The following is a 27,709-nucleotide window of genomic DNA, read 5'->3' on the forward strand; positions in this document are numbered from 1 at the left end:
TCCGTGGGAGGATCTTGTAAATAACCCAGAAGAACAAACAGAAAATGCTAAGAATCTCACTTAGAGCAGGGACAATGGAAGTGTGGGGAAGAGGATGTGTCCTAGTGGTATTTTTTGAAGTAGAATAGAAAGCGTTTTGTGATTAACTGACAGGTCATAATGGATGAAGAGGAGTGATCAGAGATTAATCCAGATCATGGATTCTGGCATTAGTTAGGTTAAAAGAAAAAGATGAGACCAATTAAATTTAACAGAGTTTAATTGAGTAAAGAACCTGGCAGCTCCTAGAACCTGGACAGGCTGGGTGAGACCTCAGGACTGCCATGTGGCCGGGTAACATTTATAAACAGAAGGCAAGGGAGGTACAGAGATGGCTGCTTCCATCTTGGCGTTTGCCTTCTTTGAACATGGTTTGGACAGTTGGCTGCCTGCGACTGAGTCAAGCTTGGCTGCTGTGTTTACTAAGACCCATCTTTTGTTACAAAGGCAAATTCCTAACTTAGATTTTTAGTTTATGTACTAAGTTAGGTTGCAGTTTATGATTGTAGAACTCTTACAGAGGAGGCATCTAATGGCCAATTTTACTTTCATCTAACAAGCCTCGTCCTCATTTAACAGATGGTGAACAGAATCTTAAAACAGGGAAGGTGTTGCTAAGACTGCCCTCATTGTACTTGGTTGGGTACATGGTTGGGTAGGGCATGAACTGGGCACTAAGTAGACCATAGCTGGACGTGGAATGGGGCAGAGGAAAGGAGTGACAGCTGTGACTCAATGGGTCATTTTAAAAGTGAAAGGTAATGGATTACAGGCAATTAATACCTATTTGATCTTTTTCCTTTTCTTTATTCACTGAAATAGGAAGTGTGGTTATCAGCTAAATACCATGAAAAGGAGAGGGTTTGAGAGCTAAAAAAAAAAATGAAGCAGATAATATTCATCACTCATAAGATATAAACCAATACAGGTAAACCAAAAAATACTATTGTAATGAGGATCCAATTAGAATGGAATTTGTAATTTTTATGCCTCTGTAAATATAATAGTCCAGGAGCAGCGTTAACCATCTCAACTAGATAACAAAAGCACTGCAGGCTCTTTAAAATGTAGGCATCCTTTTAAATTCACATTTTAGTGTTTTCAATTGAAATTTACATTTTAATCATATAAGCCCCTGTAATAAACTTAGCTAACGTAGGAATACACTTTTACATTGGACCACATGCTCGTGTGGGTCATGGAAAACCAAGCATGATTTTAATCTAGTGATTGTACGATGCGTGGTGAAGACACAGAAGCCAGGGAAAGTCGAAGCTGACCAGTAAGTTGAGGATTGCTTGTGAGACCATTATTAATAATAGTGTATTTCAGTCTCTGTTTTATTTTACAAGCACAAAGGATATATTTTTATTTTGCTATTAGTTCTGTGTTTACTCATTTCTAAAAAGAATATATACTAATATGAAATATTGCTATATCAAGATATAATTTTAGCTTTATAAGCAGGAAGCAGAGCTCATTTCTTTTTTTTTAAATTTATTTATTTTTATTGTTAAATCATAGCTGTGTACCTTAGTGCAACCAAGGGGTACAATGTGCGGGTTTCATATACAATCTGAAATATTCTCATCAAACTGTTCAACGTAGCCTTCATGGCATTTTCTTAGTTACTGTATGTAAGCATTTGCATTCTGCATTTAGTAAGTTTCGCCTGTACCCATTCTAAGATGCTCTGTAGGTGTGGCCCCACCTATTACCCTCCCTCCACCCTGACTTCCTCCCTCCCTTCCCCTTCCTTGGCCCTTTCCCCATAGTCTTGTGCTATAGTTGGGTTATAGCCATCATGTGAAAGCTATAATTTAGCTTCATAGTAGAGCTGAGTACATTGGATACTTTTTCTTCCATTCCTGAGATACTTTGCTAAGAAGAATATGTTCCAGCTCCATCCATGTAAATGTGAAAGAGGTGAAGTCTCCATCTTTCTTTAAGGCTGCATAGTATTCCATGGTATACATGTACCACAATTTGCTAGTCCATTCGTGGGTCGATGGGCACTTTTCTATAGTGAACGTTCATGTACTACACCATTGGGTATGTTAGAGGTGACAGTTCACCTCTGAGGCGTCCAGTGCACCTGGTTCCATTCGCCTACCAGACCTAGCAAGTTTGGCTGAGTCAATGAGGAGAGCAAGATTGGGGGAGTGGAAATGAGGCAGTGGGAACTCCACCATAGCAGAATAGGAGCAGAGTTTATTTAAAATGAAAAAAAGAAATAAAGGAGTATATTTTGTTTAAAGTAAAGCAGAAATAATCATAGACTTCTCCAGAGAGTGGAAAAAGGTCCCCCCCCTTGCAAGGGAGAGGAACCCCACACCAAGGCATTGCATCACTGTAAGTACTTTCATCCCAACTCCTCCCACATTTCTCTGTAAGGATTCCCACAGTTTCCTTAGGCCTTCAGATAGACTGGCCTGGTTTCATTAGTTGTGGGTTACCTGAGTTGTCCCATAAATCCAATTTTCTTTGCCCTGTATCTATAACTATTAACTCTTACTTTACTCACGATGATATGGCTTCTGGTAGTCTAATGACGCTTGTAGCAGTATGGTGTGTATTGTTCTGTGATAGGGATCCTCATCTTTGGGGGGGCTCATTCATGGGCTAGAGATCATGAGTTCACAGACCTAAAGTTATATTTTACAGGAGTAGCACCAACTTGGTTAACTAGGTCCCACCCACCCAAAATTCTTCATTTAGCTTCAAGCATCTTTCTAACTTTCTTATCCAGAAGGCCATAACTCTCTCCCACCTCCCTATTGCCCCTTTAACCTCCTTCCTTCTCTAATCAGGATGGAACAAGATAATGCCCAGGATGGTAATGAAGAACTTTCTTGAAATTGATGAGAAGATACCATTTATGTTTTAAAAGTCTGAATTAACAAATTAAAGAAGACTTCACTAATCATCAGGGATTTCCTTGTAAACCATTCAATACCATATGATACACTTTTATGACTAAAAAGTTGGCTATATTTTATCCTAACATTTGACCCACATTTGTGAATATTGACCTATCTGATTAACTATTACTTGCATGACAAAGAGTAAATCTCATTGTAGCCAGTGATTACAGAATTTGTAAGAAGCTCATGAATGTAATATGCTTCTTTGCAGGAAGGTTACGTTTCGGGATTTCGTATTCTGATTCATTGCATAATTTGTTGAATTCTTACCATTAACTCTTAGGATTGTTAGTAATTCTTATAATATTTGGATGTATTTCTCAAACAGAAATGATTTTTAGACACCCAAATGTAATTTAATTTGCTAATTGTGCTTGCAAAGTTATTTTGTGTAAGTAATTGCAGTTTAAGCTGAGAAAACATTGTATTTCTAAAGTTGTTAGAGCTAAAGATGCTGCAAAGACTAGACTGAGTAGAATTAATAGCAGAGATTTATGAAAACATCTGCAAGCAGATGAACAGTCCCTGGTTAGGGTGAGCGGTCTCTTTTTTTTTTGTATTTTTTTTTATTAAGTCGTATACACATAGATCATATATATAATAATGCATTTATGGGGTACAGTGTGCTAATTTTATATATAATTTGAAATGCTTACATCAAACTAGTTGATATAGCTTTCACCTCATTTACTTAATTATTGTGTTAAGACATTTATAGTCTATACTTAATAGATTTGACATGTACCCTTGCAATATGCACCATAGGTGTGGTCCCACCTTTTATCATCCCTCCATCAAATGTCTCCCCTCCTCCCTCCTCTTCCCTCCCTCATCCTGGGCTATAGTTGTGATTTATCTTTCATATGAAAGTGTGAGTGATTTTAAATTGGTTTCATAATAGTACTGAGTACATTGGATACTTTTTCTTTCATTCTTGGGACACTTTACTAAGAAGACTATGTTCCAGCTCCATCAATGTAAACATAAAAGAGGTAAAGTGTCCTTTTTTAAGGCTGCATAGTATTCCATGGTATACATATACCACAATTTATTTATCCATTCATGGGTCGATGGGCACTTGGGCTTCTTCCATGACTTGGCAATTATGAATTAAGCTGCAATGAACAATCTAGTGCAAATATCTTTGTTGTAAAGTGATTTTTGGTCTTTTGGATATATACCTAGTAGAGAAATTGCAGGATCAAACACCAGGTCTACTTTTAGATCCTTGACTGTTCTCCAAACTTTTTCCAAAAGGAATGTATTAGCTTGCATTCCCACCAGCAGTGCAGAAGTATTCCCTTTTCTCCACATCCATGCCAACATCTATAGTTTGGGGCTTTTGTTATGTGGGTTACTTACTGGTAGGGGCCTCTTTTTAAGCAATTCAAAGTGTGGCATAAGGGCATCTCAGCAGGTGGTGGGTGTGCCTGAGATCCTAAGGTCATCTGCTGGAGGCCTTGTAAAATGTCAGAGGGTCATCTGCTGGAGATCTTCTGTAACCTGGAAGGAATGTTTTTAACAGAGCCAGAAAAACAAGTAAACAAGTTCTATTCTTTGCTACTGGAGCCAGAGAAAAGACTAACAAAATCATCATTTAAATCTCTTTCCAGAGGGTTTTAACAAGACTGTATTTTGATCTAGGTTTCTGTAGATGCTGCCCATGGTTACAGCCCCCGGGCCATTGACATGAGCAATGTCACACTATCCAGAGACCTGCATGTAAGTACTATTAATTTTTAAAAATATCCTCCAAACGTCAGTTTTAAATGCATACTGTGACACTTTTCTGTATATATTTTACAGCATGAATTGTTTGAAAGTGGTTATCATGTAATGGGTCCATAGAGATTATGGATTATGTACCCTAACTTTTTGGTACTATCAAAGTTGATAAAACTTTCTAGGGTATTTCTTTCATATATTTTTCTTAAATATGATATCCATTAAAATCCTGCTGTAACACAGTTGTGTGTGGGAAGAGAATAAGTAAATATTTGACCGGATCACCTTAATTTTCAAGTTGTTTATTCAGGGAAATTAATGGCATTGTGCTTGCTCCATTCTCCTTTGTCACTGAGGAACCTAATTTGAAATGACAAATTCGAATGAAGATAAAACGTGTTGCTTTGTGCTTTCCCTAGGGGGAAAAATTTGTTGATTTGGAACAGAAGTTGACAGGTCAATGTGGTATTCGAACAATGATATTGATGTTGTTAGTAACTAAAGATGTAAATATAAGGTCGCCCTTTATTGTTGTTCCTTTACAAATGTATTAAAATGACATAGGAAACTGGAAAATCAAAAGTGAAAAGACTCTTAGGGGTAAAATCAAAATCCAGAAGGCCACAGAGAGATTAACGAAGCTGATCTGAGGTCTATCAGCTGATTTGGAAAGAGATTGATCAAGAAGCCAAGTTCTTGACTTGTTTATCTAATGTTCTTTGCTGGAGGTCTTCTGTAGGTTTCATAAGGTTTAGGTCATTTTTTAAAGCTTTGGAAATTAAAACTAGAACTTGTAAACACATACATTTATTTTTTGTTAAAGCCCATAGCTATCTTGAAGTTCCATTATTGAAATAATAAAACATATTGTTAAGCATTATAAATTAATAATGGCCATTCCTATAGAATCACCTCAGCTAGTTAATTACTGTATGATTTTGCAAATCATTACAATCTTTGGAATTCAAATTCCAAATAAAAAAGCTATGTTTGATTATCTTTTCAATGAATCTTAGCACTAATGCTCTATGATTTATTCATTTAAAGCATGTTTTGATGTTGTATATTAGAAAGCAATGCTGTCTTTTTTTTATTATTTATTGACGTGATAGCTCCCAAATATCTTGTTCATTTAAGGCTATGGCAGAAATGATGGCTGAAAATTACCATAATATATGGGCAAAGAAAAAGAAAATGGAGTTGGAGTCTAAAGGTAATATTGTTTAAAAGCCTTTATTAAAAAATAAGCAGAGTTCAGCTACATGAGTATTTCGATGGAATATTTAGTCTTTTAAGCACAAAAGGTCTTTACCTTTATTTTATTAGAGCGGTTCATCAAATGTCTCTGTAACATATTCAAGGTGAAAATTCTGTAATTTCTGGACTGCCAGTGTATATTTTCTTCCGTCTCAGAATTTTGATGGTTCTCTTTTGCCCATTTGAGCACGTAGGTATCTATAAGATCAGACAAGTTCACCAACAGAGCCTAGAAAAAGTGCTGCATGCCTCACTGCTAAACATCACTAGGGTCACCTTCACAGTCCTCTCCTTGGGAAGCTGTGCACCGACTCCAGTGCCTAGTACACCCTTCAGAGCACTTTTTCTAGGATGAATTCATGAACTTAATTGTCAGACATGTAACAACAACAGCTCTGATGGCCATTCCAGGAAAAGAATAACAAAATTGCGTTGAAGGGTGGAGTGGGTGCTGCATCAGAGCATGGCTTCCCAAAGGGAGTACCTGACATGTGACCGTAAGTTTGCAAACTTAACCGTCCAACCTCTTGTATTTATCATCCTCCTGTCAAGGGCCCTGCTAATTACTTAGACCTCCCTTCCTGACTGTCATTCCTGACTGAAGTATCTCTTGTCTTGTCTCTTTTTATTTCCCGTCTCAGGCTCTTTTGTCTAGTCCAGGAATATCACTGTCTCAGACGGGCTTTTGCTTCCTCTTCTCTCCTTTTGTTTCAAGTACTAAAAATGATCTGCTATTCATTTCAGCGTTTCTCGAGTCTTTTTTTATTTGCACAAATATTCATTTCCGGTATCCTGCTGACACACTCTTTCATCATTCTGCGTTTGTCCTTAGTCTAGACCGTGTTGTCTGAACTACATGATGTGTGTGCACACACTTTCTCTTCAATGACTTCCTTCTATATGGATTTCTTCCCACAATGGAAATCAATCTTTTATTTCTTTTGTGATCCTTATTGTACGGTTCTGACCCTAAGTAAACTTCTATTTATATTTCTTAATAGATAAAAATAGAGGGAACAGATTTTTGAAAGATGGCATGTTTTGTGGTGAGAGGGAAAGCTGTGCTCTGGTAGGATGGTATCAGTGATACGGGAATTTCACTCTTCAGTCGGTCCTTGGTCTTAGGGATTTGAGGAATGAACCCACAGACCACAGATCAGCGGAATTTTATTAGAAGTTAGAAAGGAGTACAAAAGAAGTAAAAGGCAGCAGAGCTTCCGGTGCGGGAAAAGAACTAACTAACTGGGGAGTCTTTACATGGGCTTTTTTTTTTTTTTGAACTTTATTACCTTTTTAATAAGAAGCTTTTGATAAAAATCATTTGAGACTATGTCAAAATACAAAGAGTCAATGAGTTTTTGCTTTTGGCAAAAAGTAACTTAGTTATTTTATTTTTTTATTAAAACATAGCTGTGTACATTAATGCGATCATGGGGCACCATACACTGGTTTTATAGACCATTTGACACATTACATGGGCTCTTTATCTAGGGGTATCAGGTCTTGAGAATTACACTTGGCCAGGACTTGGCAAATAGAAGCACATTTTCAACGTTAATGAGTGTTATTGACAAAAGAATGAATGCAGTCCTTCCAGCTCAGGGCACAAGGTAAATTTTTCCCTTCATGAACCTGCCCAAGCCTAGGAAAACCGGGGTCCTCCATCTAGCTTGGAATGGGAGAACCCTGTATCAATCCTAACTGCTGTTAGGGGAAAACGATGACGACTCAATCTGACTGCTTCCTGCTGGACTGGGCGATAACAGAAGGGGACAGTTAAGGTTTCTCCAGAGGGAGAGCAATCCAGGGGTCTGTAATAGAATCAGGACTTGGATTGCAACTATCTTTACTGTTTGTGGCCTGATGACATGGTCTCTGCGAGACAGAAATCTGGTTAGCATATTAAAAGGTAAAGGTAGATCTGTGAGGGGACGGGGTTCTGTGTTGGGAGCATTCAGAATTATTTCTTCTAGTTCTTTGAAAATACACAAAAAATTACTTTTAACTATACTGTCCTCATAAAGTATCATGGTTAAATTGATCTTTGATTAGGGCAGAAGTCATATTTGGTTTCCAGTACATTTAGTAAACATTTTCTATATCCTTTTTTGCTGTTCACAAAATGTTTGTTAAGACTGTCATCTGACAACTGTATTGTAGTTGATAGTACTGATGTCATACTAGGAAATAAAGGACACGTCCTCACCCTGTCCCTGTTTGTCAGCTTGGTGGGGCTTGACCGTTCCCTTCCCGTTTGTGATCGTATAGTGTCACCTACTGGTCAGCGGGTCACTGCATGCCTACATGGCACTACTGGACCCTGGGACAGCACTCGGCATCAGAGCCAGCTCTAGGAAAACAAGACACTTTCCCTTCGCATTTTCACCTGCTATTTTTTATTGTGCAGGGAAAATTCAACATTTAGGATTGTTTTTGTAGCTCTTGGCTAAACTGCATTGGAAACTGATTTAATAGGTTATGTGTTATTGTGATCATTCAAACAATATTTTATTTTCTGTTATTTTTCTCCCTGGAATTCCCAAAGCATTATACAAAGCAGTTGTATTTCAGGATGATCCAGTGCCCCACACATGTATTATCATACGTGTTTTATAAACTTTAAATTTGGGACATGCCATGACATTCACTTTGCTGCTGCTTTAATAAATACTCTTTCTGTCAGACCTTTAAATCTGAAATAAGAGCATTTTTTATATTTTCATGAATATTTTTTACAAAAATTTCTGTACAACTTACCATTTCATAACTTTTTCCTCATTAATTTTTTTTAAATTTAAATATTTTCTAGTATTCTCAAGTCTAAAGAATAGAATATTTGTGATATTTCTCACCAGAAAAGCATACTAGAAATCTAGACTCTTGCTAGAAGTTGCTCACCAAAATTCTTTAACCGGTAAAGTATTAGATACTGAAGAATGATCAAGTTTTATTTTATTTTATTTTATTTTTAGAGACAGAGTCTCACTTTATCACCCTTGGTAGGGTGCCATGACATCACAGCTCACAGCAACTTCCAACTCCTGGGTTTAGGCGATTCTCTTGCCTCATCCTCCCCAGTAGCTGGGACTTACAGGCGCCTGCCACAATGCCCGGCTATTTTTTTGTTGTTGTTGCAGTTTGGCAGGGGCTGGGTTTGAACCCACCACCATCGGTATATGGGGCCGGCGCCCTGCTCGCTGAGCCACGGGCGCCGCCTAGAGGGATGATCAAGTTTTAACTTAGCACTTCTCCCCATGGTTTTGGGTATCCATGTGCAACATGACTATAAAGTACTCTCAGATAGGATAGGTGTAATAAGTCTATATTTGAAGACATTTTTTCCTTCTCTGGTTGAAGCAGAAAACGCAGCGTAAGGCCTGAAACAGTTGACTCGCTGAGTATGTTTTAGGGTCTGTTTTGACTCGTAATTCCTTCGAAGAGAGAAGAGCAGAGGGCCGCTCCTCCTTTCATGGTTATTACAGATGTTATTGGCACTCAATACTGCAAGTGTGTGCACGTGTATGTTTTAATTGCCTCTTAGAAGGCATATGCAGTCTCTCTTTGACCAGTCTTCCTGAATTAATTGTAACATTAAAGACACCAGAGACAGAAGAGTCTTTTATTTTTTGAGATAGAGTCTCATTCTGTTGCCCTGTGTAGAGTGCTGTGATGTCGCAGCTCACAGCAACCTCAAACTCTTGGGCTTAAGCAATCCTCCTGCCTCAGCCTCCCAAGTAGCTGGGACTACAGGCACCCACCCCAATGCCCAGCTATTGTTTGTTCCATTTTTAGTAGAGATGGGGTCTTGCTCTTGCTCAGGCTGGTCTCAAACTCCTGAGCTCGAGCAATCCTCCCCTCCTCAGCCTCCCGGAGTGCCAGGATTACAGCCAGGAGCTGCCGTGCCCAGCTGAGGGAGAAGTCTTAATGAGTCTGACTGTGTGCTGTGTATCACTGAAGGGTGTGCAAAGTTTAGTCGTGTGGTCCTCTTATACATGTGGTGTGTCTTGTCTCGGATTACATTCAGATTACCATGCTGTGTTCTTATCCTGACCTAGGAGGTGGAAACCATCCCCTGCTGGTGCCCTACGATACCCTGACAGCCAAAGAGAAGGCCAAGGACAGGGAGAAAGCACAAGATATTCTCAAGTTCTTGCAGATCAATGGTTATGTTGTATCCAGGTAAAAGTACACCGACCCTAATGGCACATTCTTCTCAGAAGACTGAGTATTTCAATCTCTCCAGCAGATTAAAAGCTTAACATGAAGTCAGTGATCTGTTTAAACACAGTAGTTTAGTGTGTTCAAAATGCCACACATATTAGAAACATTAATGTGCTTAGCTGTTTGCCACATAACTGAGTTCCTTTCGCTGGTTGTATTAAATCACCTTCCATCACTTAGGCAAAAAAATCACACTCTGTTTTTGTAAAGGCAACATTTTATTGCATAGCCATCGAGCTTTTCGCTCCAGTTTCACGTTAGATAAAAGTATTCCTTATGAAGTAAATCTCATGTTTTTCCGCGAGCCACAAGAATATTTGACAAACTTCAAAACTTGTGTATTTATATATTTTCTTCTTTATAAAATTTTACCTTCTAAAAGACTTCATATAAAATGCTTTTCCTATTTCGTTTGTGTTATTCTAGAGGATTTAAGGACCTGGAATTGGACACACCTTCTATTGAGAAACGATTTGCTTACAGCTTCCTCCAACAACTCATTCGTTACGTGGATGAGGCCCATCAATACATCCTGGAGTTTGGTAGGTGCCATAATCCTATTGCTAAGGGCCCAGTTTTGTCTTTCTTAATGTTCACAACATCAGGATGTAGCGTGTTTTTCAACACTGACCTTAAGGCATACTTGAACCTATAGCTAAACTTCCATGGCACGCTTAAATGATGTTGACCCTCCACCCGCTAAAAAGGAATTAAATAAAAGAATGTATGTGCTGTGTTTTGAACTGATCTTGAAAAAAATTTAATTAATGGTCTTTAAAATTTTTCACAGCACATCTAAGATCCTCTTATCACACCAGAAAGTCACAGCACACAGTTGAAAATCACTGGAGTATGGAGAAGCCTGGACTACTGGGCTGTTGTAAACACGTCCTCTTTATCCTAGCACAGCGATTCTCAACCTGTGGGATGACCCACAGGAACTGTATTAAAGGGTCGCCGCATTAGGAATGTTGAGAACCACTGTCCTAGCACTAAGTAGAGTCCAGCAGTCAGCAGACAGCCATGTTCTTAGGGAGTGGGTAGTTTGTGACCCCTTTTAAAACTTCTACCATTTATTCTCAGGAGTTAGAGGTGGGAGGGTCAAACCCAAGAGTTTAAGACCATCCTACGCAACATAGTGAGACCTTATCTCAAACACCCCCCCAAATCTGACATTGTAATTCTTTTCTTCTTATGTTTATTGGCATTGATTTTTTTCCTTCTGAAACACATTGGAAGGACATCAAAATTTTAAGATAGAGTTAAATCTTTCCTGTGATATTAACTCATTTAAAAAAAAAACAACTCTAAAATTCTGTGGATTTGCAAAATTTCTAAACACTGTAAAAAAAGCCTTTAGTGCAGCTTTTGTAAGGATTTACATTTATGCTAGAGTAACAACAGGCAGAATACTTCATTATGCCCTCGGAGTGCAACTAGAGACCTTCTCCTCATCCAGCACAGGGCCACCTCAACACAAAAATAACTCATTACTTTTTATTTTTAGTTTAGAACAGACCATCAAGGCAGGCTCCTGTCACTCTGTTATTTCATGATCTTCCTCAGTATTGTTGAATTAAAATTTAACTTTTCTTTTCTTGATCTTAGCCAAAAGGTCGAGAAGCGATAACTTTTCTTTTCTTGAGACAGAATCTCACTCTACTGTTCGGCCTAACGTGTCCTGGCATCAGCCTTACTCACAGCAACCTCAGACTCCTGGGCTCAAGTGATCTAGAACTACAGGCACTTGCTACAGCCACCCACCTAATTTTTCTATTTTAGTAGAGATGGGGGTCTCACTCTTGTTCAGGCTGGTCTTGAACTGCTGAGCTCAAGGAATCCTTCTGCCTCCAGCTCCCAGGGTGCTAAGATTACAAGCCTGAGCCACTATGCCTGGCCTAAAATTCAATTTGTCAATGACTCACCTTTAAGTCAGATCATCTTCCAGGCACTGTAATGTAGTATAAGGAAGTACAATTTGTTCCCTTTTGAAAACAGCATGTTCTTCTGGTGGTTGTTCTTTTTTTTTCTTTTTCACGGTCGAGGTTTTCTTTTTGTTTTTAACTCTTACTCCTGTCTTTCACCACCTTTCCTCTGGGCCCATCATTCTGTATCCATTATTATTCTGTTTTGACTTAGACTTTAAACTTAGTTTCTGATACAGCATCAGAATAAAGTTTGTAAAAATTCAAGCTCCAGGATTTTCTTGTCTCTGACCTCCTATATCCTAAATGTGATTAACAATTTTCTAATTGACCCTCATCAGCATCTGCCCTTTCTTCCCACCTGACTCTTCATCTAAAGTTTGGTTGCTTTCTTCTTAATCACCTTTTTCATAAAAGCTAACTATACAAACTAATTTCTGATACATAATCACTGTGTAACTCATACAACTATAATTTTTAAAAATATGATTCCTGATTCCTTCTAACAAGTAGCCAAATTAGCCTGAACTCATGAAATTTGACCCAAGGAAAAAAAGGAAGCAGTGGTAAATTGTTGAAGTTCTCCTAACCAAAGCTAAATATTCCAATGTCTGATCTGCATTTGAATGGATCTGGTAGGGACAGCAACTCCAAGTCTTCTTTTTGTCATGGCAGAGAAGGAAAGGGGGAAAATGGGCAGTTGTTTGGAAAAAGGAACAAGAAAATCTTTTTGGTTTTGATTTTTTTTTTTTTTTACCATCACAGAACAGAAACACAAACTTGAAAGGTAGAAATGTATTTAGGTATTACTCAAGCTTTGTTCAGATTTCTGAATGAACTACTAGTCCATCCTTTGTGTGTGGGGAGAGATGAGACTCTTCCAGGACTCTTCCACCTTTCCCCACTTAGGCGATGCCATTCTTTCCCTAAGGGAGAGGGCCTTGTGAGCAGAACGCTGGGGAGAAAGTAGGTTACAGTGACAGAGCCCACAGACCAGCAGTGTGTACTGGTCCTGCTGTTGCATGTTCCTTTTTCAGATGTCTGTGCCAGAGCAAATTGTGTGTGACTCTAGGAGCAGAGAGAGGTGTGGTTGTCAACACCATCATTTATTTTAATTTCCATTTTTCATTGTTATGGCAAATAATAAGTTAAGGCATATTCCCTTCTCCATTTATTCTTCACATTACTATCTTGGCAACACATCTTTAATTTATTCATTCCCAGACCTAAGCTAATTGCAATAGTAAGAATATACATACACATTTTTCTAATTTTTGTATTATTCCATACATCACATTCTCTCCAAATCTTTTTGCATTTTACACATAGCATTTTTGTTAAAATGTGTCATAAAAGACAAGAGATTTCCTATTTCATTCCTTGAAATGTTAGCAGATTTGCCTGTGCACAACATTTTGCCTTGTCATACAGGCAGTCCCTGAGTTAAGAACATCCAGCTTACCCATAACTCACACTTACAAATGAAAGTTATTACAGGTAATAGGTAAATGTGCCTGTTCCAACTTCCATATAGATTCAACTTGAGAACAAACCTACGGAATCTGCCTTGTTTGTAATACGGGGACTGACTGTACTTTATATGAGAAAGTCCCTTATGAAGAATCTGGCCATTTGGCATAATGTGCTTAAAAGAGAGTAAACCACAAAATGATACAAAAATGAAATTTGCAAGTGTTAAAAAGCCATCATTTTCTTTTATCTGTTCATGGGGAGAGCATTGTTTTGGTGTTACAAAATATCTGAACTTCCTAAAAATTATCCTGAATTTTTGTCTGGAATTGATAAAATATTAACAAAATGATCTATCATTGATCAATCTATATTGATAAAGTATTAATAATCTATAATGATTGATCTATATTGATAAAGTATCCATAAATAATCTATAATGGTATATATTGATAAAGTATCAATAAATCTATAATTATTTCTATTTGCAAAAGACCTTTTCAAGCAAAGTCAGTTTGATTCTTATAAAATCTGGACGCTCTGCTTACAAAGTTTAATAAAACCTGATATGCAATTCTGAATTTGTTAGCTCTCCACTATGTCCTGCATATCACTGTGTTATCATAGTTCATTATTACCTCTTCTCCATGTAGGAAGCCTCTTCTGTATACACGAAGGAGATAAGAAAGGCTAAATGCATTAGGTTAATCAATTCTTAACCTTGAATTGTTTCCAAAACCGCGGAGGAAGACTAGGGTGTTTTTTGCTTTGCTTATGGAAATTATCTTTTGACATAGATCGACACTTCTTTAGCAGAATGCTAATTTTCCAACTTAATATTAAAACCATTACCTTCTTCCTCATTGCAGACCCGACTTCCTGCAGATTTTCAGTTTATGTATTAAAATTGGAATTTTAACTTTTCAGTTAAACTCATACATAACCGTCTTTATGAGAGGCCAGGGTTAAAACCTAACCAGTTATGTTTACTCACTTCCCTCTCCTCGTTGAGCGTCCTTCCTGAAAGAATACTGAGAACCTGGGATTTTTACTTTAGTCTGTTCCATTTCCCCCTACCTGTCAATAAGATCTCAAAACTACAAGGGTCCGTCTGTGCTCCTAGCCATAAATATGGGCTGTTCTTAAAAGCTTTTTTGTTTGGATTTATGTATTTTTAAAAATCTTTACTTAAAAATTACATTGCTGAAATTAGCCTTTATATTTCTGGTTGGGTTTTTCTATTCAGTTTAATGGGATACTATATTTAGCAATGCCTTTTAAACTTTGCGTTGAAACTTTTAATCCTTAAAGTGCAATGTGTACCTAAAACCTCTTCATGTCTACAGACGGTGGCAGCAGAGGCAGAGGAGAACATTTCCCGTATGAGCAAGAAATCAAGTTCTTTGCAAAAGTACAGTATACTATCTTTGTTGTTTTTGCTTTGATATGTTTGCTTGCAAAATATACTTGTTAGATGGTTCCCTTGTTTCCAGTTGAACTTGTCTAGATAAATGTGAATTTTACTTGGAAGTAAATATTCCATGGCATGAAAATAACTGCATGAATCATGCTCCTAGCACTTGGTCACACTCCAGCTGGCTCTGCTGTCCCTATTGTGGTTCTCAAATGACTTCATTCAAGCAGAGGTTTAATTCGAATTTCTAACTTTTGAACTTTACTGTATGAAGAAAAATATGTATTTCTTAACCTTTGAACATTGTTCTGACTTTAAATTTTTTGATGAGTATTTCCTGTATAATGGAAAGAAAGTATTAGTTCGCTGACAAATGGGTGCATTGCAGGAATCTGTAGTATAGAATCTTTATTGTGGGACCTTAGTCCTACTGATTTTATAGGGGTTCAGAGAGGATAAATTGTTTATATATGAAATATATCCGACTGCTGTTATTCATTCGATTTCATAAGGATTTACCAAGAATTTGCTATATTATTAGACAATTTATCACCTTTCAGCTACAAAGGGAAGGAGATAAAGATTTGCAAAGTTTCCGTATTGATTTAATTTGCTTTCTCACTATTTATGATGTGCCTTGCCTGTGTCAGGCCGGAGGTTATGGCCTGGGGATTGTCAGGAAGCATAATGCGCTTGGGGAAGCTTTCCTGTTCATAACACTTGGTAGTGACCCTGCAAACTGAATTACTGCTATCCATTTCCTTTCAAAGTCCATCCATTCAGTGATTATTATAGAAAATTTGCTATAATGCATCTTTGTATGGATTCTAAAATAACATGTTTTTGATTAATATATATTTCGTTTCTAGTATGTTTTCAGATTTCTGTCCTTTACTACAAAGGAGATTTCTTTTGACTTTTCTTTCCACTCAGTATAGTACTCAGAGTCTGTTCCAATCGTGTGAAGATCTAGAGTTTGTCCTGGGGTCCCCCATACTGTTAGCCACAGAGAGAACTGTGTCAACGTGTAGCCAGTTACCACAGTGCTGGGTTCATGACCATTGAAACAATCCACTTTTACGTTCCCTATATATTCAGCACTCATAGAGTTTCCCTATATATTCAGCACTCATAGAGACTTAGTTTACAGATGCTTGGTGTGACTTAATTTCTACTAAATCTGTATTAATTCATTCACCACTTAAATTGAGTGCCTTCTGTATGCTAATCAATAAATTCAGGCAGTGTCACAATTTTCAAGAAAGATCAATAAAAATCTGTGTATTCTTCCATTATATGTAACAGTGCTATGCCACGTGGTAGGAAAAAAAGTATATTTAGGTGGACTTGAGTTTGATTATTAGTAATGCCAATTATTAGTGTTTTGTTTTGTTTTGTTTTTACTGATGCATTCAACAATTATTTATCTGGGGCTTGCACTGGAAATTTACTGGTGAAAAAACAGACCAATTAGCAGTTCCTGGGGCCAGGAAAGGGTTATAAGGAGAAACAAACCCAGAAATATTTCTTGCTTTCACGTACCTTATAGGCTTCTAGAGGGAGAGAGACTTTGCTCCAAAATCACACATAGCAAACATAAAATTGTAAATGGTGTTATAATAGCAGAGAATATGGGATTTCATTCAGTTGAGGAGGTAAGCAAAGACTTATCTGATCAAGTCCCACTGAGGTGAGGTCTTGGGAGGAGTGAAGTGAACAGATTGTGGAGTGTGGAGGAGGCTTCAGATGGAGTGGGTGGCGTGTTTGAAGCCCTCTGGTATGAGGATTGTGGAGTGTGGAGGAGGCTTCAGATGGAGTGGGTGGCGTGTTTGAAGCCCTCTGGTATGAGGATTGTGGAGTGTGGAGGCTTCAGACGGAGGGGTGGCGTGTGTGATGCCCTCTGCCATGAGGATTGTGGAGTGTGGAGGCTTCAGATGGAGGGGATGGCGTGTGTGAAGCCCTCTGGTATGAGGATTGTGGAGTGTGGAGGAGGCTTGAGACGGAGTGGATGGCGTGTGTGAAGCCCTCTGGTATGAAGATTGTGGAGTGTGGAGGAGGCTTGAGATGGAGGAGATGGAGTGTGTGAGGCCCTCTGTTATGAGGATTGTGGAGTGTTGAGGCTTCCGATGGAGGGGGTGGCGTGTGTGAAGCCCTCTGGTATGAGGATTGTGGAGTGTGCTGTCTTCAGACGGAGGGGGTGGCATGTTTGAAGCCCTCTGGTGTGGGGATTGTGGAGTGTGGAGGCTTCAGACAGAGAAGATGGCGTGTGTGAAGCCCTCTGGTATGAAGATTGTGGAGTGTGGAGGCTTCAGAGGGAGGGGATGGCGTGTGTGAGGCCCTCTGGCATGAGGATTGTGGAGTGTGGAGGCTTCAGACGGAGGGGGTGGCGTGTGTGAAGCCCTCTGGTGTGAAGATTGTGGAGTGTGGAGGCTTCAGATAGAGGGGATGACATGTGTGAAGCCCTCTGGTATGAAGATTATGGAGTGTGAAGGAGGCTTAGGACGTAGGGGATGGTGTGTGTGAGGCCCTCTGGTATGAAGATTGTGGAGTGTGGAGGCTTCAGACGGAGGGGATGGCATGTGTGAAGCCCTCTGGTGTGAAGATTGTGGAGTGTGGAGGAGGCTTGAGACAGAGGGGATGGCGTGTGTGAAGCCCTCTGGTGTGAAGATTATGGAATGCGGAGGCTTCAGATGAAGGGGATGGTGTGTGTGAGGCCCTCTGGTATGAAGATTGTGGAGTGTGGACAAGGCTTGAGACAGAGGAGATGGAGTGTGTGAGGCCCTCTGTTATGAGGATTGTGGAGTGTTGAGGCTTCCGATGGAGGGGGTGGCGTGTGTGAAGCCCTCTGGTATGAGGATTGTGGAGTGTGCAGGCTTCAGACGGAGGGGGTGGCGTGTTTGAAGCCCTCTGGTGTGAGGATTGTGGAGTGTGGAGGCTTCAGATGGAGGGGTGTGTGTGAAGCCCTCGGGCATGAGCAGACAGAGTAAGCAGTGTGAAATGGCTCATGGCCAGTGGGATTAAACGTGCAGACAAATGGTAGGTGGGCTGTGAGAAAGGCCAGGTCAAAAGAGCATTGCGTAGGCCAGTAAGTTGCAGCGTGATTTGGGGTAAGTCACAGTCTGTGCCTGCATTTAATACCTGAAAACCAGAGGTGATGACATTTACCCTGCAGAGCAGTCACCGTAAATGACATGACACCATGTCAGCTGCAGTCCCCACACATCATAGAGGGTGATCCTGGATTACTTTATGAGTCTCTTGGGCACTGAACTATATTATATGAAAATATTGGAAATGGTGTCTTTTTAGACAATATTGAGAATCATTCCAAATTGTGACTATTTGCTCTGTTCCCCATAATCACATCCCACCATACTTCCCTCTGCTCGCCACCCCTGACACACACAGCCTGGAGACAGCAGATTGGGTATAAGGGAGGCGGGTTCTGAGGGGGACTCCCTGGCAGGGACATCAGGGACCTGGTGCATGTGTCAGAACTCCGACTGCCCCAACGCCTCAGCCCTCATTCCTCCTCCAAAAGGTTCTACTATGCAGATCTGTTTTCTTTTTCTTTCTTTCAGGTCGTTCTTCCTTTAATTGATCAATATTTCAAAAACCATCGTTTATACTTCTTGTCGGCAGCAAGCAGACCTCTCTGCTCTGGAGGACATGCATCAAACAAAGAGAAAGAAATGGTGACTAGGTAAACAGCTATGAAACTCAAATCTGTTGTTTGATGTAAGAGTATATGCATTTGTAAAAAGAAGCCGAGGACCTTGAAGAGGGGACATGTGGAGAGTGTCCTCCTATCTTCCCTGGTCTCCTCGGTCCTTCTGGAATCAAATACTCGATGGGGGGGGGTGTTTCTGCAAGGGAAGACACGCATTCTAGATTCTGAGTTTCCTTCTCTCTTGCTGCTGAGTGTAATGCTGAGTAGCAGGAATAGCATACCCAATACTGAATTGGCAAGCAGCAGAGATCAGAGAATATATCACTGTATTAGCATTTGTGATAGACGGTACTTTCAAAAATCATTTCTTTAGCATTTCTGCAAATCTAATACTTTGCCAACTTTTACTTTCAGGAAGGCAAAATTCCATATACACAAATAATTTAAAAAATAATGACCAATTATTTGTGTAGAGAAATAATTGAGAGAAAATGAATACAAATACATACTTTCTGAATGTTTCCCCTCATGCCACTCGAGTCAGCATCTTACCAATGTGTTATTTCTTTTTAAGCCCGAGTAGTCTTTGTACATTTATTTGTGTTTCTGCTGGGAATTTCAGGTCTTTTTCCTCAAAATTATATAGAACGTCATATACATGAGAATCATTTACTGAACAAATCTCCTATAATTATTACATTGCTCAAAAGTCCATACCAAGATTTTAAATTGTATCTGAACAGAATTTCTATAGCAATGAGTAAAGTGTATAAGACAGAACACTGAGGCTTTCCTTGGACTTGATTTCCATGCTCAATGACATTGTAGCAATATTATCAACATAGTGGACAGAGTCCGCTTACACTGAATACAGCCTGTCACCAGAGGGCAGAGAAGAAATAAGATTCCTGCATCGGGAAACTTTGGGAATGCAATTAAAATGGAATTTTCAGCTCACGACTTTAATTTATTGTCTGTTTCCCACCTGGTAAGTGGACAGTCATGTGATATAGGATTACAACAATAGCATAAAAAAATTTCCTCGTTTTCCCATGAAGTTGATAAAATTGATTATAAGTCAAATCACGGAGAAAATCTATTCCAGCAACATACTTCATTTCCACAAATAGTCACCAGTGGGAGGCAGTGCTTTGTAACTTTCTGACATGAATTTTTTTCCCCTTGCCATATGAGCCTGGTTTTTCTTCTGCCTGAGTCTCTAGAAGAGAGAGTGGCTGGTCCCTTATCATCTCATGAACCCGCTCATCCGCTTGTTTGAGCTTGTGGATTCTGAGTGCACACGGGAGCTAGGAAGGCCTGGGGCATCTGCTTACCCCTCAACATCATGAATCCGAGTCTCCTGCTCCTTCCTGGGTCCCATTAGCCTTTTTTTTTTTTGTAGTAGAAACTATATTCCCAGAGCATGTCATTAATTTAGATATCACTCAATTATATAAATCAGGAAATAATATGATCAGAGAAAAAAGAAGTACAAATAATTCAATGCAAATTCTCCTTTTTTCTCCTCTCTAATCTTGCGTTTATTACAGCCATTCAATTTCAGCATTGCCCTCAGAACTGTTCACCGACCACCAAATATCAAAAGATCAAGTTGTATTTCTTAAATATATACAAATATTGTTTGTTAGTTAGACCTGTAGATAGCCAAGGAAAAAAAAAATCATAGAACCAGGCACTAAAAAAGATCCTATTTGGCTTTAACAAACTGGACACAGTCAGGTTACACTGAATCCAGCCTATTTTATGCATCCCTCGTAGAATAAATCAGAACAACATCACTCTTCTGCCCTAGCCCCTGCTAATGTAGCTTGCGGCCCTAGACTAAGTCTAGGTTGCCTTTCTCTAATGACACTGCATGAGACTGTTTTTAATTAGAGTGTGTGTCGTACCACCATGTTTCAGTCAATGAGGGACCCCATATAGGACGGTCATCCTGTAAGATTAGAATACCATTATTTTTGCTACCTTTACAGATACGCTGAGATGTGCCAATACCCACCATTGTATTACATTTGCCCGCAGTATTTAGTGCCGAAATATATTATGCAGGTTGCAGCCGAGCAACCAGGGGCTTTGCCATGCGTGTAGCCGAGGTATACAGTAGGCTACACTATCTGGGTTTGTGCAGGTGCGTTGAGGGTTGGTCCCACAATGACAAAATCAACTAATGACACATTTCTCAAACCACATCCCTGTTGTTAAGAGATCCACGATTGTATTTTATCTTTAGTTTTTCTTTGCCTACTGGAAAAACACTGGTAAAATTTCCTTCTCCCATTAATATGTACCAAAAAAGGAGCATGTGCTGTTTAATAGAAAATGAGATAAATAATAAAAGTAAGTTATTTTTGTTACAGTAAGTTAATACTGAACACAGGTAGAATGTAACCTCAGAGAGAAAAATTCGTAGGGGAAAAAATGAATAAGGAAATAAATTACAGTTTGTGTGTGTGTGTATATATATATATGAAATGCTGGGCAAGTATTAAAATTATGATGAGTGTGAATATCTAATAACTTAGGAAAATAATCATGAAAAAAGAAATGTTGAAATAATATTAGCTCACCTTTAAAAAAAAATCTAAATTTGCATGTAAATACCAGTAGGAAATAAACTTAAACAGGTTTCCTCCCCCTCAGGTAGTGTATTGTTTAATTTTTTACTATTTTCATGTGTTTTTCAAATTTTTAGAATGAAAAGTCTTACTTTTTAATCAAACAAATATTAATAGGTTTTAAGGCAACCAGTAGTACCATCACAATAGCAAAAGCAACACGTTGAAATGGAATCACTGAAATTTACACATGTCTGATTTCTTACTAGAGATAAATATCACTTCAGTGAATAAAGTGGATTAAAAAGGATAAAATAGGTAAAATCTGATGGAGTGGGTAAAAAACTGGCCCTCCTGCTATGAAAAAACTACATATCTGTTCATCCGCACCGTAAATACTGCAGTGATGGTTTGAACTTGTATCTAACTGATCGGAGAAGAAATAGTTGTGTGGGTCTAAGTTAACTTAAGTTGAAAATTGATATTTCCATGAGATGTTTAGATGCTTCCTACCACTGGAAATTTACTGTATCTAAACTCAGTGCAATCATGTCTGGAAGGGACCTTGCAGTAGCTGAGTCCCTGAATATGAGCACAGCTCTAAGGAAGAAAGCTGAGCAGTGCTGTGCAATTCAATTAAACTAAGGCCACATTAGATGGATAGAGAGAGGCTGGAGATTGGTGGAAGTTGTGCCATTTCTAATCCAGTAGGTTGATCTTAAAGAATTTGTAGGTCAGAGATTAAGGAAGGGGAATATTTTCTAAATGCAAATAATTGCATAAATATAGTAGCTAGTAATTTAAGGGGGATGTAGGTTATATTGTAATAAATGTTCACACCAGAATAAGCAATCTTTCTTTCTTCTTTTTAAAATTTTAAAAGTGATGTTATTAAATTTTTTTTTTTTACTTAATTTATTAACACTGAGAAGTCATTGAGGCTTTTAACGTAAGAGAATGATCACCACTACCCTTTGGGAAGGACAGTCTGGCAGCAAAAGTAGGAAAGAGCAGGAGAGATAGGAGGCCACAGCAGGTGTCCTGAAGCCACAGCAGCAACCCAGGGTGTGTGCTGCCCAGATATTCCTGAACCTGGCTGGGTACAGTGCACTTTCTGAGATCTGAGGACAGACACCAACATACAACAACATAGTCCCTAACGTTAATGAACTTGGAAGTACAGCCGAGCAGACACATAACATACAGAGCTGGCACTACTAGAAGCTGTGATGTGAGTCAGTGGAGACAGCTAGTGAGTTCTGGGAATGGAGAAAGCATGTAAAAGTAGGATGTGGGGGGGGGCGGCGCCTGTGGCTCAGTGAGTAGGGCGCCAGCCCCATATGCCGAAAGTAGAGGGTTCGAACAGCCCCCGCCAAACTGCAACAAAAAAATAGCTGGGCGTTGTGGCGGGCGCCTATAGTCCCAGCTGCTCGGGAGGCTGAGGCAAGAGAATCACGTAAGCCCAAGAGTTAGAGGTTGCTGTGAGCCGTGTGATGCCACGGCACTCTACCGAGGGCGGTACAGTGAGACTCTGTCTCTACAGAAAAAAAAAAGTAGGATGTGGGAGGCACGGAAGAGAGAAGGTCCATGTGATTTGGCCATGACTAGTAGAAAGAAGGGGTCCCACATGGTTCTGACATTTTAACTCTGAGTAGTTGGAACATTGTTGGCAACACTAACAAAAGCAGCAGATTTCAGAAAAAGAACTGGTTTTAAAAAGAAGCTGTTACATTTGGGCAGGTATTTACTGAAGTGTAAATCCTGGCAAGTCATTCATCTGGCGAATCCAGCAGACAGCTGGAAATATGAACATTTGGGGCTGATGAGAGAATAAGGCAAGAAATAACATTTTTGGGGGGGGTATATGTATTTATGTAATGCTCAAATCCCTGAAGGTAGAGAGTGGAGAAAGAAGCCAAAAGTTCTGAATTACCAGCATTGGGAGAGTGATCACATTTGGAGGGTTTTCCAAAGGGGGTCTTTGAAGAACATAGACAACGATTAATTAGAGAGGGAAAAAATATCACTGCAAAATAAAATCTGGGGGTGGGATAGGTAAGAATTTCAAAGATTTAAGTAGTCACCAATGCCAAGTGCCACAAGGAGCTGTCTATAGACAGAAAAGTTATTAGATTTGTTGATTGGAGGCCTCAGTGAACTTCCAGGGATTGTCCCCATGCAAGGCAATGAATAAATGCTGCAGACTGGTAGGTGCGTGATAGGTTCTGAAGACTGTTGGTAATGACAGGAAACAGAAAAAGGAGGCTACGGTAATGGGAAATATTTTTTTAGAGAAAGTATAGGCCAAAGTTTATAATAATCAAACCTTATATTCCATATAGAAACTACACTCTGAAAGTGGCTTGCACAGGAGTGGAAAGATATATATATGATATGTGTTTTTTGAGGGCCTAGCTTTCTATACATATATTTTTCTTTCTGTGGTTAGGAAGCAAGAAAGTCATTTTCTCTGACGAATTCACAGGTATTTAATATAATCTGACAGAGTGGGATACAGAGCCAGTTCCATTTCCCTTCACAGCAAAACACCGTAGGTCTGGATTAATTGGGTTAGAACATAATCTTTGCATTGTAAGTTCAGCATCATCAAGAATATCCCAGAACGTTTCACTCTGAATACTAGAGAGGGGTAAGTGAAAGTAACACTTAAAATAGATGGGAGAACAGGGCTCTGAAATGTGTATAAGTTCTAAATGTGATCCCGTCTTTCTCAAAAGATAGTCCCCGTTTAGTGAGCAGGCACAATTTTCAACCATAAGACTCAGTAGAAGAGAGCACCTGAAATAAGCTGTTCGTATTTTATTGTCTTTATTTTTAAAAAATGATGTCTGTCCAATCATATATCTAACAGCTATTTGAATAGATCATGGTTTTAAAACTTTTCACTTTGGTAAGGTACTTCCCAAAACCTCCGATTCACTCAGACATTTGTGAGTATTTTCTTGGAAAAGCTATAGTATGCCCTCTATAATTAATTTCCATTGCTAAATTAATGCACATTGTTACAGAAGTGAGGTGCATTCACGTATGATGGCCAAAACTTACTGTATACGAGATTGACCTCACAAAGGTGGCAGCCTCTGTTCACCTTCCTCCAGCCATTGCCCTCATGTTACCCCGTAGCCAGTCTGTAACTCCAGAATGCGTGGTGAGCTGTACATGTGCGTCCTGCTGGTGATGGGAGAGCCCTACAAGGGGGCGTGGGCAGTGAGGATATAGACCCCCTTCTTATCACTGGGAAAGTCAAGCTGAGTGTGGGTGGTGCTGTACAAAGGAATCTTAAGGTTCTCATTTTGGTAAGTGTTGGATATGAAGAACCTGTGATCTCTGAGCGCTCAGAAGAGCACGGGTAGATGTGAAAATCAAGTCAGTTGTAGTCTGGGAAGTGAAGTACAAGGGTAGAGATTGGCAACAGTTGGGAGAAGACCTCTTCTGACTTAGGTTGGGAGTAGTACAGGAATGCTGGGGGTCAGAAAAGTCTCCTAGGAGTAAGCACAGCTGGAGCTGGATCCTGAGGGATGGGCAGCAGGCAGTTAGCATGGAGTGAGGAAAGGCTGCTCTGGAAAAAGGGACCTGCCAGGAGCCCACCTGACTGAGGCTTGGTGAAAAGACAGGGCAGTAAGTAGCAGGAACGTCCCAGGTTCTGGCTCTCATCTGAGAGTTGGTGCGTAACAGGGCCGTAATGCTGAGTGCAAGGTTATTGCAATCTGCTATTGCTAATTACCATGGGAGACACAAAGACCGAGGAACTTGCACTAGAGGAGATAAGAAGCATTAATATCCTTGCAAGTCATCACATCCGTAATGTTGTAGTCTTGAGCGACCATCAGTTCCTACTTCACTGTGTTTTCATTTACTGGGTGTTTGGTTATAAATAAGGAATGTGATCGAGGTTGGGGAAGAAGGGAATTGCAAATAATAAAACATACTAAAACTTAAAGTTAAAATGTGTGCCCAGAGTACCATACTTCTGTTATAATGTCCAGAATTTTTTGAAAAAAACAGAATTTGGGTGGTACCTTTGGGCAGATAAAATTAAATTTTTTTTCCTGTGGTTTTTCAGTAGTTATAGTCTTTGGGGGTTCATATAGATTGCTTTATATTAATTAGCTTTGCTTTCAATTTTTTTTGGTTTCTTATAATATGTGCTTTTTTAACCATGTTTGTTAAAGAGAGGCACTCGAAAACTCTTTCTTTAATACCTTTACTCCACATTCTGCTCAGAGAATCAATTCTTTCTGCGTGACATCATGTTGCTTTATTCTGGCTCATATATCAGCTGTTTTTTTTTTTCTTTTTTTCTTCTCTTTTTTTAATTTCTTTTTTTTTTTTTTTTAATTTCCCCCTGTCTTTTCTACCCTCCCATCCCCCTTCCCTTTTCTCTTTTGTTTTTCTTTTGTCTTCAGCCTATTCTGCAAACTTGGAGTTCTTGTCAGGCATAGGATTTCACTATTTGGTAAGGAGACCCTTGGTAAAAATACCAGCATGGCTATCACTTGGTTTTCTTTGCCATTTTTGCACTGTGTTGTGTGCTGCGACTTTGCATGAATGCATGTTTGCACGGCTGCATGCATGGTTACCACAGGCCAAGATAAGGTCCTCGAGGTCATTTATACTTGGCATTGTCTATGGTCAAATTGAGGACTGTATCCTTTTTTTGCTAGTCCAAAGTATAACTGAAAATGAATGATCATATTAATAAAGAGCAAATGAATGAAAATGGCAAGTTCTTCTCTATTTTATTTCAGGAGTAAAATAAAACCAGGCCCTTGGATTTGTGTTGGGTTATCTGTGCTAGATTTAATCATGAGCTGTTATAAATCAGAATTTTAAACTGCACTTTTTTTTTTTTTTTAATGCTCTTGACTACAGATTTGCATGTCTACTGCATTCCAAACACTGGAGCTTCCTAGTCAAGACACTGAAGCCAAGGAGCTTCGGAGCTTCACTTGGCAGAAGTGACTTTTCTAGCACCGCTCACCCCAGAGTCAGTGTCTGTCTGTCTCTGAGAATTCATATAGCTGAAGTCCATGTTCCTGAGCACCTGCTTCCGGACAGCCACGCAGGGTGGGCACTCACTTTCCGCAGATTTTCCCTGCTGTGGGGCTTTAGGGATCTGTAGCACTGGTAGCATTTACGGTTTACACTTTCTTGCATCTGATTTAATAAAGGGCCAGAGCAAAGTTGAGCCCTTTGCTCTCTAGGTTTTGAGACAGTGTTGGGGGAACTTCAGTGATAAAAAATTTAGTGTATCAGTGTCGATGTTACAGTACAATTCCATTTACAGGAAAATCTAAAGATTAAAAAAATGAAATCCTCTACTCGGGAGGCTGAGGCAAGAGAATCGCTTAAGCCCAGGAGCTGGAGGTTGCTGTGAGCTGTGTGAGGCCACGGCACTCTACCAAGGGCCATAAAGTGAGACTCTGTCCCTACAAAAAAAAAAAAAAAAATGAAATCCTTTCTACAAAGCCATGGTAAATAGACTGAGACGTAAGTGTATAGAAGAGGGCACCAACAAAAGTATACACATTTTAAGAAATATTGTGTATGTGTTACTTGCAGGTTGAATTGAAGGCACCATTACCAGTCAAGTGGGCCTTGACTTGCTGTGTACATCCATTTTACCTGCATTTCTTACACTTTTAGGGAATGATCGATTTTACTTCCAATAAGATCTCTTAAAATGTGCATGTATTTTGGCAGTCCTGGTGTGTGTGTGTGTGTGTGTATATATATATATACAAATACACCCACAGAAACACACAAAAACACACAATGTAACTTTTCAGTTCCTTATATTTTTTGAAAAATAATAGTTTCTGTCTATAACTAGTTAATGTTGTGTTTGGTTTCTAATATTATTATATAGTATTTGGTACTCTTAAATTTAGTAATTAAAAGGTACATTTCGTATAAATTGCCTGAGTTTTTGCATTAACGTTCCAGTTATTCAGAATCCATGGGGCAGTTATCTTCAGAATAATCTTCAATTGACTGACTTTTTGTTTAACTTCTCTTTAATGAGGAGTATCTCTAAATTCATAGCACTTGCAAGGAACTTATTTCAGGAGTATCTCTAAATTCGTAGCACTTGCAAGGAACTTATTTCAGGAGTATCTCTAAATTCGTAGCACTTGCAAGGAACTTATTTCTCAGTGGCAGTTTTTGCATTCTTATTCATGAATATAATATTTCTAACTTCCTACTTATTGTATATTCTTGTTTTCCTATATCACTTTCATTTCCTTTAAAAAATTTTTTTTGAGATATTTTAGAGATACAGTAAAACACACAGTCTTAAAACAACTTGATGAAATTTTACATACATATTTCATCATTGCTCTGGTCAAGATAGAGGATTTCCCACATCCTAGGAAGCCCTCCCTTCTGTCATTTTCTAAATTATAACCATCTCCAAAGTAATCATATGTCAACTTCCAGTCCGAGGATTAATTTTGCCTGTCTTA

General features: G+C 39.1%; 1 protein-coding gene across 3 annotated transcripts in view; it reads left to right on the forward strand.

The window, feature by feature from the left end:
* RYR2 (ryanodine receptor 2) overlaps positions 1 to 27,709 on the forward strand; it is an 830,565-nt gene that overhangs the window by 647,598 nt on the left and 155,258 nt on the right. For all 3 annotated transcript variants that reach the window (XM_053605591.1, XM_053605592.1, XM_053605593.1), the window contains exons 55-61: positions 4,608 to 4,685; positions 5,826 to 5,901; positions 10,001 to 10,124; positions 10,593 to 10,708; positions 14,908 to 14,972; positions 18,557 to 18,678; positions 25,649 to 25,698. In XM_053605591.1, coding sequence (XP_053461566.1) covers positions 4,608 to 4,685; positions 5,826 to 5,901; positions 10,001 to 10,124; positions 10,593 to 10,708; positions 14,908 to 14,972; positions 18,557 to 18,678; positions 25,649 to 25,698 — 631 coding nt within the window. The remainder of the gene's footprint in view (positions 1 to 4,607; positions 4,686 to 5,825; positions 5,902 to 10,000; positions 10,125 to 10,592; positions 10,709 to 14,907; positions 14,973 to 18,556; positions 18,679 to 25,648; positions 25,699 to 27,709) is intronic.

This window comes from Nycticebus coucang, chromosome 10 (genome assembly GCF_027406575.1).
Source record: "Nycticebus coucang isolate mNycCou1 chromosome 10, mNycCou1.pri, whole genome shotgun sequence".
NCBI classification, from domain to species: Eukaryota; Metazoa; Chordata; class Mammalia; order Primates; family Lorisidae; genus Nycticebus; species Nycticebus coucang.